At 46.1% G+C, this 16,502-nt stretch overlaps 1 protein-coding gene across 1 annotated transcript in view; it reads right to left on the reverse strand.

Moving 5' to 3' along the window:
• LOC106568245 (splicing regulator ARVCF) overlaps positions 1 to 10,862 on the reverse strand; it is a 35,673-nt gene extending 24,811 nt beyond the window's left edge. Inside the window, exons 1-2 of the mRNA XM_014138417.3 lie at positions 10,280 to 10,862; positions 5,123 to 5,299 (exon numbers count right to left, since the gene is read on the reverse strand). Of these exons, the coding sequence (XP_013993892.1) occupies positions 5,123 to 5,299; positions 10,280 to 10,300 (198 nt within the window). The 5' untranslated portion in view covers positions 10,301 to 10,862. The remainder of the gene's footprint in view (positions 1 to 5,122; positions 5,300 to 10,279) is intronic.
• Positions 10,863 to 16,502: the final 5,640 nt, after the last annotated feature.

A 16,502-nucleotide genomic window follows, 5' to 3' on the forward strand; every position in this document is an offset into this window, starting at 1 on the left:
GGCGCCCTGTGCTCTTCACAGATGAAAGCAGGTTCACACTGAGCACATGTGACAGACGTGACAGAGTCTGGAGACGCCGTGGAGAACGTTCTGCTGCCTGCAACATCCTCCAGCATGACCGGTTTGGCGGTGGGTCAGTCATGGTGTGGGGTGGCATTTCTTTGGGGGGCCGCACAGCCCTCCATGTGCTCGCCAGAGGTAGCCTGACTGCCATTAGGTACCGAGATGAGATCCTCAGACCCCTTGTGAGACCATATGCTGGTGCGGTTGGCCCTGGGTTAGGAGATGCAAGACAACGCTAGACCTCATGTGGCTGGAGTGTGTCAGCAGTTCCTGCAAGAGGAAGGCATTGATGCTATGCACTGGTCCGCCCGTTCCCCAGACCTGAATCCAATTGAGCACATCTGGGACATCATGTCTCGCTCCATCCACCAACGCCACGTTGCACCACAGACTGTCCAGGAGTTGGCGGATGCTTTAGTCCAGGTCTGGGAGGAGATCCCTCAGGAGACCATCCGCCACCTCATCAGGAGCATGCCCAGGCGTTGTAGGGAGGTCATACAGGCACGTGGAGGCCACACACACTACTGAGACTCATTTTGACTTGTTTTAAGGACATTACATCAAAGTTGGATCAGCCTGTAGTGTGGTTTTCCACTTTAATTTTGAGTGTGACTCCAAACCGTAATCAACTTCCGGTTTGGAGCGAGCAGTCGCACCACGCTTCGCTCCACAGGTAATATTACACTTCGCTACATTACAACGGCTTGATTTGTTTGATCTGAGCAATTCTTCTTAGCTAGCTACATAGCCGTCTTTGTATCAAAGATAATTGTGTAGTTTAGAGTAACTGAGTAATTATCGAGGCTAGCTATCTTCGTCCTCCTAACGTAGTCAACACTGCTAGCTGCTAGCTAGCTAGTCATCACTGTTAGCTAGCCAACTTCTACCGACTAGCAGCACCGCAGAAACTATTACATTACAACGTAACGACTTGATTAGTGTGGTGTTAGTGTTAGTTAGCCAGCTACATAGTTGTCTTTGCTGTCTCTGTATCTAAGATAATTGTGTAGTTTGAGTTTGAGTATTATCGAGGTGAGCTAGCTAGCCGCGACGCGGCGCCAGACTTACTCAACACACCTAGTCATCATTAACCCACTGCCAGCTAGCCAACCGTTACCGACTAGCAGCGCTGTAGATACTAATACGTTACAACGGAACGATTTGACTAGTGCAGTGTTACCTAGCTAGCTACTTAGTTGTCTTTGTCATAGCTTGATAATTGTTAGCTAGCCAGCCATCGAGGTTAGCTAGCCAGCTATTTCCGTCCCCCGCGACGCCATTTTTCCTAACCCAGCCAACTATTACCGACGAGCAGCATTGTTGAAACTAAATACACTACAAGGAACGTCTTGATTAGTGTTATGTTAGCTAGCTAGCTACAAAGTTGCTTTGTATCATGACAAGGTGTAGTACTGAAACTACCGAGGTTACCTAGCCAGCTACACATTCAAAGTCAACAACGCAGCCACTGCTACATTTTACATTTACATTTTAGTCATTTAGCAGACGCTCTTATCCAGAGCGACTTACAGTAGTGAATGCATACATTTCATTTCATACATTTTTTTTTTTTTCCTGTGCTAGCTAGCCTACTCCACCAGCCAGCAGTACTGTATCATTTTAGTCAATAACATTTTTGCAACGTAAGCTTAACTTCCTGAACATTCGAGACGTGTAGTCCACTTGTCATTCCAAACTCATTTGCATTAGCGTAGCCTCTTCTGTAGCTTGTCTACTATGTGTCTGCCTATCCCTGTTCTCTCTCCTCTGCACAGGCCATACAAACGCTCCACACCGCGTGGCCGCTGCCACTCTAACCTGGTGGTCCCAGCGCGCACGACCCACGTGGAGTTCCAGGTCTCCGGCAGCCTCTGGAACTGCCGGTCTGCGGCCAACAAGGCTGAGTTCATCTCAGCCTATGCTACCCTCCAGTCCCTAGACTTCCTGGCGCTGACGGAAACATGGATTACCACAGATAACACTGCTACTCCTACTGCTCTCTCCTCGTCTGACTACGTGTTCTCGCATACCCCGAGCATCGAGCCAGCGGGGTGGTGGCACTGGAATCCTCATCTCTCCCAAGTGGACATTCTCTCTTTCTCCCCTGACCCATCTGTCTATCTCCTCATTTGAATTCCATGCTGTCACAGTTACCAGCCCTTTCAAGCTTAACATCCTTATCATTTATCGCCCTCCAGGTTCCCTTGGAGAGTTCATCAATGAGCTTGACGCCTTGATAAGTTCCTTTCCTGAGGATGGCTCACCTCTCACAGTTCTGGGTGACTTTAACCTCCCCACGTCTACCTTCGACTCATTCCTCTCTGCCTCCTTCTTTCCACTCCTCTCCTCTTTCGACCTCACCCTCTCACCTTCCCCCCCTACTCACAAGGCAGGCAATACGCTTGACCTCATCTTTACTAGATGCTGTTCTTCCACTAATCTCATTGCAACTCCCCTCCAAGTCTCCGACCACTACCTTGTATCCTTTTCCCTCTCGCTCTCATCCAACACTTCTCACTCTCCCCCTACTCGGATGGTATTGCGCCGTCCCAACCTTCGCTCTCTCTCTCCCGCTACTCTCTCCTCTTCCATCCTATCATCTCTTCCCTCTGCTCAAACCTTCTCCAACCTATCTCCTGATTCTGCCTCCTCAACCCTCCTCTCCTCCCTCTCTGCATCCTTTGATTTCCTCTGTCCCCTATCCTCCAGGCCGGCTCGGTCCTCCCCTCCTGCTCCGTGGCTCGACGACTCACTGCGCGCTCACAGAACAGGGCTCCGGGCAGCCGAGCGGAAATGGAGGAAAACTCGCCTCCCTGCGGACCTGGCATCCTTTCACTCCCTCCTCTCTACATTTTCCTCTTCTGTCTCTGCTGCTAAAGCCACTTTCTACCACTCTAAACTCCAAGCATCTGCCTCTAACCCTAGGAAGCTCTTTGCTACCTTCTCCTCCCTCCTGAATCCTCCTCCCCCTCCCCCCCCCCCCTCCTCCCTCTCTGCGGATGACTTCGTCAACCATTTTGAAAAGAAGGTTGACGACATCCGATCCTCGTTTGCTAAGTCAAACGACACTGCTGGTCCTGCTCACACTGCCCTACCCTGTGCTTTGACCTCTTTCTCCCCTCTCTCTCCAGATGAAATCTCGCATCTTGTGACGGCCGGCTGCCCAACAACCTGCCCACTTGACCCTATCCCCTCCTCTCTTCTCCAGACCATTTCCGGAGACCTTCTCCCCTACCTCACCTCGCTCATCAACTCATCCTTGACCGCTGGCTACGTCCCTTCCGTCTTCAAGAGAGCGAGAGTTGCACCCCTTCTGAAAAAACCTACACTCGATCCCTCCGATGTCAACAACTACAGACCAGTATCCCTTCTTTCCTTTCTCTCCAAAACTCTTGAACGCGCCGTCCTTGGCCAGCTCTCTTGCTATCTCTCTCAGAATGACCTTCTTGATCCTAATCAGTCAGGTTTCAAGACTGGGCATTCAACTGAGACTGCTCTTCTCTGTGTCACGGAGGCTCTCCGCACTGCTAAAGCTAACTCTCTCTCCTCTGCTCTCATCCTTCTAGACCTATCTGCTGCCTTTGATACCGTGAACCATCAGATCCTCCTCTCCACCCTCTCCGAGCTGGGCATCTCTGGCACCGCGCATGCTTGGATTGCGTCCTACCTGACAGGTCGCTCCTACCAGGTGGCGTGGCGAGAATCTGTCTCCGCACCACGTGCTCTCACCACTGGTGTCCCCCAGGGCTCTGTTCTTGGCCCACTCCTATTCTCGCTATACACCAAGTCACTTGGCTCTGTCATATCCTCACATGGTCTCTCATATCATTGCTATGCAGATGACACACAATTAATCTTCTCCTTTCCCCCTTCTGACAACCAGGTGGCGAATCGCATCTCTGCATGTCTGGCAGACATATCAGTGTGGATGACGGATCACCACCTCAAGCTGAACCTCGGCAAGACGGAGCTGCTCTTCCTCCCGGGGAAGGACTGCCCGTTCCATGATCTCGCCATCACGGTTGACAACTCCCTTGTGTCCTCCTCCCAGAGTGCTAAGAGCCTTGGCGTGACCCTGGACAACACCCTGTCGTTCTCCACCAACATCAAGGCGGTGACCCGATCCTGTAGGTTCATGCTCTACAACATTCGCAGAGTACGACCCTGCCTCACACAGGAAGCGGCGCAGGTCCTAATCCAGGCACTTGTCATCTCCCGTCTGGATTATTGCAACTCGCTGTTGGCTGGGCTCCCTGCCTGTGCCATTAAACCCCTACAACTCATCCAGAACGCCGCAGCCCGTCTGGTGTTCAACCTTCCCAAGTTCTCTCACGTCACCCCGCTCCTCCGCTCTCTCCACTGGCTTCCAGTCGAAGCTCGCATCCGCTACAAGACCATGGTGCTTGCCTACGGAGCTGTGAGGGGAACGGCACCTCCGTACCTTCAGGCTCTGATCAGGCCCTACACCCAAACAAGGGCACTCCGTTCATCCACCTCTGGCCTGCTCGCCTCCCTACCTCTCAGTTCCCGCTCAGCCCAGTCAAAACTGTTCGCTGCTCTGGCACCCCAATGGTGGAACAAGCTCCCTCACGACGCCAGGACAGCGGAGTCAATCACCACCTTCCGGAGACACCTGAAACCCCACCTCTTCAAGGAATACCTGGGATAGGGTAAAGTAATCCTTCTAACCCCCCCCTTAAAAGATTTAGATGCACTATTGTAAAGTGGTTGTTCCACTGGATATTATAAGGTGAATGCACCAATTTGTAAGTCGCTCTGGATAAGAGCGTCTGCTAAATGACTAAAATGTAAATGTAAATGTAAATGTAAATCCAGACCTCCATGGGTTGATAAATTGGATTTCCATTGATTATTTTTGTGTGATTTTGTTGTCAGCACATTCAACTATGTAAAGAAAAATGTATTTAATCAGATTATTTCATTCATTCAGATCTAGGATGTGTTATTTTAGTGTTCCCTTTATTTTTTTGAGCAGTGTATAAAGGATATGGGTGATATATTAAGTAATTAAAGTAAGCATTGTACAGGGGATAAAGACCTCAGCCTCTGAGTATTGTGTCTCTGTAGTGGAACTGCCGTTGGTGGAGGTGACCACGGAGGTGTTGGAGGTGGGTGTGTCCAGGTCATCGTCTGCATGCAATGGATGCTCCACTGGGGGCTCCTTGGGCTCCAGGATCATGGCCCCCAGAGAGGAGGGCCCCTCTGGGATCTGCTCCTACACAACAGGAGAAAGAGTTAGCTACACACTCAGACTCCTACACAACAGACATGGCACGCACAGCAAAGGGAAGAGATTTAGTTAGAGACATCCTACTCCTACAGACCAAGTGCAGAAGAGAAAGTTTCACACAGAGAGAGAGAGTGCCCAGTACCGTTTGTAAAGAGAGGGAGAAATAAAGACATGAACTAAAGGTGACAGGCCCGGTGAGAGCAGGAGAGGGTATTATCTAAATGTGAGAATGAGCTCCACCTGTTTAATTAAAGTGCGGTGGTTTGATTTCTCCTGAGACCCTCTCGCCCCATGGACCAATCTGCTACTGCCATTCTGCTGACCTTTCACTTCCCCTGCTGACTGCTCGCAATTGTTCATTTTTAAGCCCTCGCTTTCAAACACCCACCTCACTGTATAGGCTATAGAGCAAGGCCATAAAACTATTCAGAACTTCCACACTGATGTGTGGCCATGTATGGGGAATGGAAAAGAGTAGAGAAGGCTGTAGTAATCAGGGTTGGCACTAGCCCACCACCTCGCGGGCAAAACATTTTAGTGGCCCCCCTCTTGATGGCAGAGAGAAAAATGTTACGTTTTCAAGTTAATTTCCTGCAATTCTACACATTTTGCCATGGAGTGGAGAGACATTTTTGCCATTTTAAAGCTAATTTCCTGTAATTCTACAAATTTTTCCATGACTTATGCCATGTTAATATGATATCTGAGTGAGAGTAACTAAGAAAATCAATGGGGTCCCCTGAAGGTCAGGGCCCCTGGGCACATGCCCTTCGTGCCTGGTCGGTAATTCAGCCATGATTGCTACAAGTTTAGATAGTCGGGTAGACTACCTTACCAATCAAAAAATAGCTGACATGAGCTAATTGAGTGACTGACATAACAAGAGGAACTGCTGATGCACAACCATTTTTTTATTGCACCTTGTGTATTCTATTACTTTTTTACCCCTATTTCTCCCCATTTGGTTGTTACAGTCTTGTCCCGCCACTCACTGCCATGCGTCCTCCGAAACATGACCCTGCCAAGCCACACTGCTCCTTGACACACAGCTCGCTTAACCCGGAAGCCAGCCCCACCAATGTGTCGGAGGAAACACCATACAACTGGTGATACGAATCAGTGTGCATGCACCCGGCCTGCCAGAAGGAGTTGCTAGAGCGCGATGGGACAAGGACATCCTGGCTGGCCAAACCCTCCCCTAACCCAGACGACTCTGTGCCAATTGCACACAGCTTCATGGGTCTCCCGGTTGCGGCCGGCTGTGACACACTCCGGGATCGAACCCAGATCTGTAGTGACACCTATAGCACTGTAATGCAGTGCCTTAGACCGCTGCGCCACTCGGTAGGCCGTATTCTACTATTCTAATGCTCAACAGTAAGTTGAGTCCCCGACTGAGTTCCTAAACTGGTCGGGGGCCCCCTAGCAGTCGGGGGCCCTAACCAACCACCTATGTCACTTGTGCCTAGGGCCGGCCCGGGTAGTAATTGTGGAGGTTCAGATGCTGATAGAGTTGATGTGTTAAAAGATTAATGAGGAGAAATGTTTTGGCATAATTACTGAGATATAACAATGTCCTGCCTTTAATCAGCCCTTTCCATCCAGCAGCTAGCCTCAGGCATACAGGGTAATTTAGTTATGTATGCTTATTTACTTCAAGAAGAAACTAACACACTGGTTTAATCAGCGTTGTTTTCACGTCATTTCAACTAAATAATGTTGAACCAACGTGGAATAGATGTTGAATTGATATCTGTGCCCAGTGGGATTGTAGTTTTCCCCAAAACAAGGATTTATTAAATATACAGCATAAACAATTTAGAATGGGTCTATAAATAGACTAAAGAGGCATAAAATAAGAACATAATGACCCATAATAAATGTTTACATGTTTTTGCATAATACTCTTTAGACAAGGACAATTCGGTTTTGATCACATACTAAAGCCCAAGAGTGTCTGAATCTGAGATCTTAGTCAATAGGATCATGATTAGAACCACATTCACCACGAGGGAGAATTTAGATTTATGTGCCAATATCTCTTGCAAGCCAGCAGATAATCTGTCAACATAAAATTCACTGCATCATATCTCACCATACTAAATGAAAGTGCTCTCAATCCTACTGTGCAGACACAAATGAGAATACCAGGTTGCTTGTCTTATTGAAACATAGTAGAACTGAATTCAACAGTATTCTAACTTCATTGAGCAATATGTAAAATAGTCCACATAAAATCCAAAGGTTTAATAGTAGGGGCCTGAATGTAAAATAGTCCACAGAATGTGGAGCAGGAGGTATAATAATAATGGATAACTCATTAATGCAATGGGAGAGCTCGATTCACTCGCAGCCTCCATTTCCCAAACATACAATGTCAAACATGAGAGCCCTCATCTTCATGCAAATACGTTTGTCAGAGTAGAGAGAGAGAAGGAGAGATGAAAGCCCAATGGTTGTCACACAGCAGAGAGAGAGAGAGAAAGAGAGAGCTAGAGAAAGAGAGAGCGAAAGAGAGAGAGAGCGAAAGAGAGAGAGAGCGAAAGAGAGAGAGAGCGAAAGAGAGGAAAGGACAGGAGATGATGCAGGCTTAAACAGCCTTGGAGGGATGAATGACTGGAGGTATTGCAAAGCAGAGGTAAATGAATAGCTAGGTGGCTAGGAATAGGCAGGGTATCTCTGTTCTCTAAAGGAAGGCTTGATGGAGGGATTGAGCGATTGTAATAGGGGTTGAAAGCGGGATAGAGGGATAGATAGTGAGGTTAGGGACTTGTGAAAAGAAATCACACCTGGCCCTGTTTTTAGATTAGACTTCCAACAAATCTTTCAGACACTGTGCAGCCATACCTCCATTTGACCAGCAATCACTTATCATCAAACACTCAAAGCACTCATCCATCCATAGAACACTGTTCAACTACCCTCATATCTTTTCCTCCATCACATCAAATAAATATCCTCATATTCCTTCATCTACAGCCTGTATTTGCTGTTTACCAATGAGATGAATTAGATAGATGTTAGAGGCACTGAAGCAGGGGACAAAGTGACAGGATTAGTGTCTTGTTACATTCAACTGTCCAATGGGGGCTGACTGCACGACAGTATAGCGGAAAGGCCCACCGTCTGATCTTCTGCTGAGTGAGTTCAGATTTAGTCGCCGGGTCAAGGGCACTTCAGACGCAAGCCACATTTAATACTTGTCACAAGCTCATTCTGATAGATGAATCATGCTGCCCTCTATCCCGGTATTAATGCAGATCAGAGGAGAAGCTGTGATCCTGTTGGAATTAACACTGACAATGCAGTCAATTTGTGTTCATCAGATAGAGGAGAGAGAAATGTGTATTGCTCCAGTACTTGATGTCAAATGAACGTGTGCACAAAATGTATGTAAATACAGTAACCATCTGTCATAAAAGATCTACTCCCAGGGTTCATAATTAGACAGGATCAGAGCAAGAAGATTACTTGTTTTTGTGCTGTAACGCAGCCAAGATGTGGGAGGAAAACATTCTCTGTCCACATTACACAAACACAGCATTGTCCAATCTCCCAGCACAGCGATGCGTAAGCCATTTATGAAGTGCTCTTATCCAGAGCAATTAGGGTTAAGTGCCTTGCTCAAGGGTACAACGACAGATTATTGGAGATTCAAACAAGCAATCTTTTGGTTACTAGCCCAACACACTTAATCGCTAGGTGATCTGCCGCCATTAGGATTTCCCATCTTATTCACTGCGGTGCCAAGACTAATTTCCATTGAGAATGAGGACAGGACACCTCTCATCCCTTGTGTTTATCTGTGCAGGATGCAGGAAACAGGAAGCAGGTGGCAGGAAGCCCCCTGGTGCACAAACAATGAAATACTGCATGGTCATATTTAATGTCATTCTAACTTGCAGTGGCTGGCTGGCCAACCTGGTCTCAGAGCATTTTGTATTATTCTGTATGTTAATCCAAGACACTGTTACATTTGGTATGGTTACATAAGACAGATAAAAACGGCTGCATTGGACCTTTTACTTAAGGCAATACCGAAAGTAGGTTGGTTGGTTGGTTGGTTGGTCGGGATGGATGGGTGGGCATATAACCTGAACATCTAACAACCCGGGGTGGATGGGTGGGTGTATAACACAAATGTCTAGCAAAACAAATGTCTAGCAACACAAATGTCTAGCAACCCAAAGGTTACAAGTTCAAATCTCATCACGGGCAACTTTAGCTAATTACCAACTTTGCAACTACATAGCATGTTAGCTAACCCAACCCTTTTACCTAACCATAACTTTAACCCCTTAACCTAACTACTAAACTTAACCCTAACCTTAACCCTAACGTTAACGAGCTAGCTAGAATTCATAACATATCATACATTTTGCAAATTCGTAACATATTGTACGTTTCGCAAATTCATAACATATAATACCGATTGTAATTTACAACATATCATACAAAATAGGTGATGGACATTCACAAATTAATACATACCATACGAAACGTAACATATCGTATTAAATGGAGTGTCTCGAATTTACATTCAAAATAATGCAAAATGCTCTGAGACCAGGTTGGGCTGGCGGTGTGCTGGGTGGTTGGCTGGCTGGCTGGCTGGCTGGCGGTGTGCTGGGTGTAAAAGCGTATGAAGCAGCAGCAGCACATTCCCCTGTGGGTGGTTATCACTCAGCCTCCTCTCATAATGTTACCATGATTAACAGCTTCTCCATATGGCCTGCAGTATACACACTGAGCAGAGGTGTTAACAGCATGTCACTGAGCACACACGAGGAATGGGAAACTGCAACACACTGATCTGAGAGGAGAAAATAATGCTTTCCCCTTCATGAAACAAGCATAGCATACAGAATACAGCACAGCTGTGGATGGGGCTCCTGTAGGGAAAGCATCAGAGGGAAAATAGGGAGGATAGAGAAGAGAAAACAAATACTAAATCAAAACACTTACCCCTTTCACCTGTGCAGGCATTGCCAAATCCCTTTGATTAGCTTCCCCAACAAATGATGGACAGAATCAGTCCTCTGTTAGATGAGATCACTGCGTCTGTTTCCCCCTTCTGCTATTTTCTGCCTTGACTTTCCCTGCGAGCGTGGAGGCAGTTCAGACATGAGCAACCATCCTTCCTCCCGGGCTCTCAATAACGCACATACGCGCGCAGGCACATGCACACGCTCTCTCTCTCTCTCTCACACACACACACACACACACACACACACACACACACACACACACACAGAGACACACACATATGGACACACTGGCACACACTCTCTCACACATTCACACAGTGGGCTCAGATGAATGCTGCACTTTCCCTCGTGAAAGAGATGCTGAATCAACAACAAAAAGGCAACCTCATCACTACACAACCCTCTCTGCTGTCATAGAAACAAACAGCTGTATCCAAGTTCTGGGTTAGTAGCAAGATGGTGGTTAAATCACACCAAAATAAATACTGCTAAATACTGCTATATAAACGCTGATTACATAGTTGTAAAGACCAGTAATCTGTATGCTCTGTATACTCTCTCGCCCAAGCAGAGAGAAACAGTGAAACACACACACACACACACACATTTCCCTCTGGGCTGACAAACAGATGCAGCTGGAGCAAGGAGAAGGCTGCACTAGCCCAGCCCTGTCACCCACGTGCAGGACAGACCGAGGGAGGGATATAGGGAAAAAGGGGATGGAGGGAGAGAAGGATGGAGGGATGAGGAGAGGAGGAGAGGAAGGACACTCTGGGTACAGCAGGAAAAGAGAGCCCCGCATACTGAGATAACAGCCTCCAGTAAAACTAGACATTTGCATGTAATTAAATGATACAACATTACATTTGAATATTAAACCCACTCATCTAAAGAGACACTAAAATCCTCCCCCTATAGTGCTCTGTGAAAACATACCTTGCACCATAGAGTGATGTAAGCTCCAACTCATGGTCAGTGAAATGCAAATGCAAAACAGAAAGCTACACATAGTGAACAAAATATGTTTTTCATTGACTTGAATATTACAGTAATAGGATTTTTTAAATTTAACCTTTATTTAACTAGGCAGTAATAGGATGGCTTAAAGGTCCAATGCAGCCATTTCTATCTCAATATCAAATAACTTCTGGATATCTATTAAGCACCTTGGGCCTCCCGAGTGGCGCAGCGTTCTAAGGCACTGCATCGCAGTGCTAGCGGCGTCACTGCAGATTTGGGTTCGATACCAGGCATGAGGCAGCGCACAATTGGCCCAGTGTCGTCCGGGTTAGGGGAGGGTTTGGCTGGCTGGGGTGTCCTTGTCCCATCGCGCTCTAGTGACTCCTGTGGCGGGCTGGATACATACACAGTTGCCAGGTGTAGTGTTTCCTCTAACACATTGGTGCGGTTGGAGGGATGAGGAGAGGAGAGCGAGCAGTGTGGCTTGGCTGGTACGATTTCAGAGGACACATGGCTCTCAACCTTTGCCTCTCCTGAGTCTGTACAGGAGTTGCAGCGATGGGACAAGATTGTAACTACCAATTGGATATCATGAAAAAGTACAACAAAAAATATAATTTTTAAAGCACCTCACTGTGATTACTTTAAATTAAAATGGTCAAAAATAACAAATAATAGCTTCTTAGCAAAGAGCAATTTCTCAACCTAGAATTTTGCCAGAACTGTCTAGGAGTGGTCTGAGTGGGGAGGGGAAAAGTGACAAGTAGTTGTTTTTGGCAGAGAGGTTTGGAGCTCTCTTTCTTATTGGTCTATTAACTAATTTATCGCCTGGTGATGTCACCAAGTAGGCCAAAACTCCATCCAACCAAAACAGGCTGAATATTTCCTGCCGTCTTTTCAAACAGCCCTTGCACTATCATTTTCACAATAATATTCCAACCTCATAGTGTGGAAATACAAATAAAACAGAGGAAAAATCACATTTTTGACTGCACTGGGCCTTTAAGAATTGTTTTTATTTCACCTTTATTTAACCAGGTTGTAACGCTTGTCGTTTGTAGTTGAAGGAGCATTGGACCAAAACGCAGCATGGTAAGTGTTCATGATAATTATTTTCAAGAAACACTCAAACAAAATAACAAAACCGAAAACACACAGTTCCATCAGGCACATAAGCTAAACAGAAAATAACTACACACAAAACACAGGTGGGAAAATGCTGCCTAAGTATGATTCCCAATCAGAGACAACGATAGACAGCTGCCACTGATTGGGAAACCTACTCGGTCACAACAAAGAAATATACAACATAGAATGCCCACCCCACATCACACCCTGACCTAACAAATAGAGGAATAAAACGTCTCTCTAAGGTCAGGGCGTGACACAGTTAGGCCAGTTGAGAACAAGTTCTCATTTACAACTGCGACCGTGCCAAGATAAAGCAAAGCAGTGCAACACAAACAGCACAGAGTTACACATGGAATAAACAAATAAACACAATAGAAAAAAATCTATACAGGTTGTGCAAATGAGGTAAGATTAGGGAGGTAAGGCAATAAATAGGCCGTAGTGGCGAAGTAATTACAATTTAGCAATTAAACACTGGAGTTATAGATGTGCAGAAGATTAATGTGCAAGTAGAGATACTGGGTTGCAAAGGAGCAAAAAATAAATAACAATATGGGGATGAGGTTGTTGGATGAGCTATTTACAGATGGGCTATGTACAGGTGCAATGATCTGTGAACTGCTCTGACAGTTGATGCTTAAAGTTAGTGAGGGAGATATGAGTCTCCAGCTTCAGTGATTTTTGCAATTCGTTCCAGTCATTGGCAGCAGAGAACTGGAAGAAAAGGCAGCCAAAGGAAGTATTGGCTTTGGGGGTGACCAGTGAGATATACCTGCTGGAGCGCGTGCTATTGGTGGGTGCTGCTATGGTGACCAGTGAGCTGAGATAAGGCGGGGCTTTACCTAGCAAAGACTAGGTATGACCTGGAGCCAGTGGGTGTGGCGACGAATATGAAGCGAGGGCCAACCAACGAGAGCATACAGGTCGCAGTGGTGGGTAGTATATGGGGCTTTGGTGACAAAATGGATGGCACTGTGATAGACTGCATCCAATTTGCTGAGTAGAGTGTTGGAGGCTATTTTGTAAATGACATTGCCGAAGTCACGGATCGGTAGGATAGTCAGTTCTATGAGTGTATGTTTGGCAGCATGAGTGAAGGATGCGTTGTTGCGAAATAGGAAGCCGATTCTAGATTAAATTTTTGATTGGAGATGCTTAATGTGAGTCTGGAAGGAGAGTTTACAGTCTAACCAGACACCTAGGTATTTGTAGTTGTCCACATATTCTAAGTCAGAGCCGTCCAGAGTAGTGATGCTAGACGGGCGGGCAGGTGCGGGCAGCGATCGGTTGAAGAACATGCATTTAGTTTTACTTGCATTTAAGAGCAGTTGGAGGCCACGGAACGAGAGTTGTATGGCATTGAAGCTCATCTGGAGGTTAGTTAACACAGTGTCCAAAGAAGGGCCAGAAGTATACAGAATGGTGTTGTCTGCGTAGAGGTGGATCAGAGAATCACCAGCAGCAAGAGCGACATCATTGATGCATACAGAGAAAAGAGTCGGCCTGAGAATTGAACCTTGTGGCACCCCGATAGAGACTGCCAGAGGTCTGGACAACAGGCCCTCCGATTTGACACACTGAACTCTATCTGAGAAGTAGTTGGTAAACCAGGCAAGGCAGTCATTTGAGAAACCAAAGCTGTTGATTCTGCCAATAAGAATGTGGTGATTGACAGAGTCAAAAGCCTTGACCAGGTCGATGAATACGGCTGCACAGTATTTTCTTTTATCGATGGCGGTTATGATATCGTTTAGGACCTTGAGTGTGGCTGAGGTGCACTCATGACCAGCTCGGAAACCAGATTGAATAGCGGAGAAGGTACGGTGGGATTCGAAATGGTCGGTGATCTGTTTGTTAACTTGGCTTTCAAAGACCTTAGAAAGGCAGGGTAGGATGGATATAGGTTTGTAACAGTTTGGGTCTAGAGTGTCTCCCCCTTTGAAGAGAGGGATGACCGCGGCAGCTTTGGGAAACTCAGACGATACGAAAGAGAGGTTGAACAGGCTAGTAATAGGGGTTGCAACAATTGCGGCGGATAATTTTAGAAAGAGAGGGTCCAGATTGTCTAGCCCAGCTGATTTGTATGGGTCCAGATTTTGCAGCTCTTTCAGAACATCAGCTATCTGGGTTTGGGTGAAGGAGAAATGGGGGAGGCTTGGGCAAGTTACTATCGGGGTGTAGGGCTGTTGATCGGGGTAGGGGTAGCCAGGTGGAAAGCATGGCCATCCGTAGAAAAATGCTTATTGAAATTCTCAATTATCGTGGATTTATCGGTGGTGACAGTGTTTCCTAGCCTCAGTGCAGTGGGCAGCTGGGAGGAGGTGCTCTTATTCTCCATGGACTTTACAGTGTCCCAGAACTTTTTGGAGTTTGTGCTACAGGATGCAAATTTCTGTTTGAAAAAGCTAGCCTTTGCTTTCCTAACTGCCTGTGTATATTGGTTCCTAACTTCCCTGAAAAGTTGCATATCGGGGGGCTAAGAATGCCAGCCTCTACATATAAAGATGATAATACACGAGAACAAGGGGCACAGCTAGTAAGAAACAACATGCCTATAGACCTAACCATACGAGCATGTCCATTCATCCGGGATCCCACACACAAATACTGTACGTATGTTATGGACATTGCACAGTACAGTAGCGTAATCATTTGCTCAAATAGACACACATTCTGTCATGCTCAGCATTACATTCCTCCACATCCACTCATTCCCACATTCTCTCTATCACACAGACACATTCAATGCCTCCCGTTCATCCTGTTCATCCCTACTAAACCCTCCTACCCCTCCTTTCCCCACCCACCTCTGTGAAAGTTTGATGTGACCGAGGCTAATTTATTAGTAGAATTGACATGGAGGACTTCACAGCACAGTTAGTTTAATAAGCAGAGCAGTTAGCGTCTAAGGATGGCTAAAATGCACAATTATAAGCTGTGACCAAGGAGATTAAAGTGAATTGGTAGATCTTGTTGTTGACTCAGCAGCAGCGTAGTCCATTGAAATTAAGCCGTATTTCGAAATAACAACAAAGGTCAACAACGAGCTATAACACAGGATAATGTTCTGTATTTAGTCATTGGTGTATGGAGGGACCAGGCTCTTAAAAAATAACAAATTGTAATATATCTAGGACTTGAAAGAAGGAGCTTTTCCCAGAGTGGAGCCAGTAATCTTGAGAGCCTCTTCCCTCCGACTACTAATGATACCGCACCTGATGATCTGTCTTCGAGTTACTACCGACACAGTTTGAAGTACAGCAGTACCTGCCAATCAGAATAATACACAAAAAGGCCAACAAAGCACCAATGGGATGTTAAAGTTCTACTGTACAGATGTAGGATTTTCATTTGAGCCAGTTTGCTACAGCAGGAAAATGATCCTTCAGCAACATAAAATGTTAAGTATGATGTGGATAATAATGGACATTTTAGCAGGGGTTGATACATTTTTCATAAGGTAAAATCAAATTAAAAAAATGATAATGTCAGAAGCCTTTTTAAAACTCAAATACACTACATATCATGACACCAGGCGAGACCCAAATGCAGACACAGGAGGCAGATGATTGGAGTTTAAGATGTTTAATAAATCCAAAGGGGATAGGCAAGAGAATTGTCATGGACAGGCAAAAGGTTATAACCAGATCAGAATCCAGGAGATACAGAGTGACAGGCAGGCTTGAGGTCAGGGCAGGCAGAATGGTCAGGCAGGCGGGTACAGAGCCCAGAACAGGCAAGGGTCAAAACCAGGAGGACTAGAAAAAGGAGAAAAGGCAAAGCAGGAAAACGTGAAAAACTGCTGGTAGGCTTGGACATACAAGGTGACATACAAGGAAACACAGGGATAAATATTCTGCGGAAAAAATGCGACACCTGTAGGGGGTGGAGACTATAACGAGGACAGTTGAAACAGATCAGGGTGTGACACTACAAGTTTTACATTTCCTGCATTGCAGGAACGTTCTCCTGCAACAGGGTGATCAAATTAAGATCCTATATCTGTATAATAGCTAATACATGAGATATAAGTCTCCTTGAATTGTGATAAATAATGGATGTAAACCAGGGCCCCCCAGAGACCTGAACTACCCAGAGTGTTGTGATTT

Source organism: Salmo salar, chromosome 13 (assembly GCF_965601325.2).
Source record: "Salmo salar chromosome 13, fSalSal1, whole genome shotgun sequence".
Taxonomy (NCBI): domain Eukaryota; kingdom Metazoa; phylum Chordata; class Actinopteri; order Salmoniformes; family Salmonidae; genus Salmo; species Salmo salar.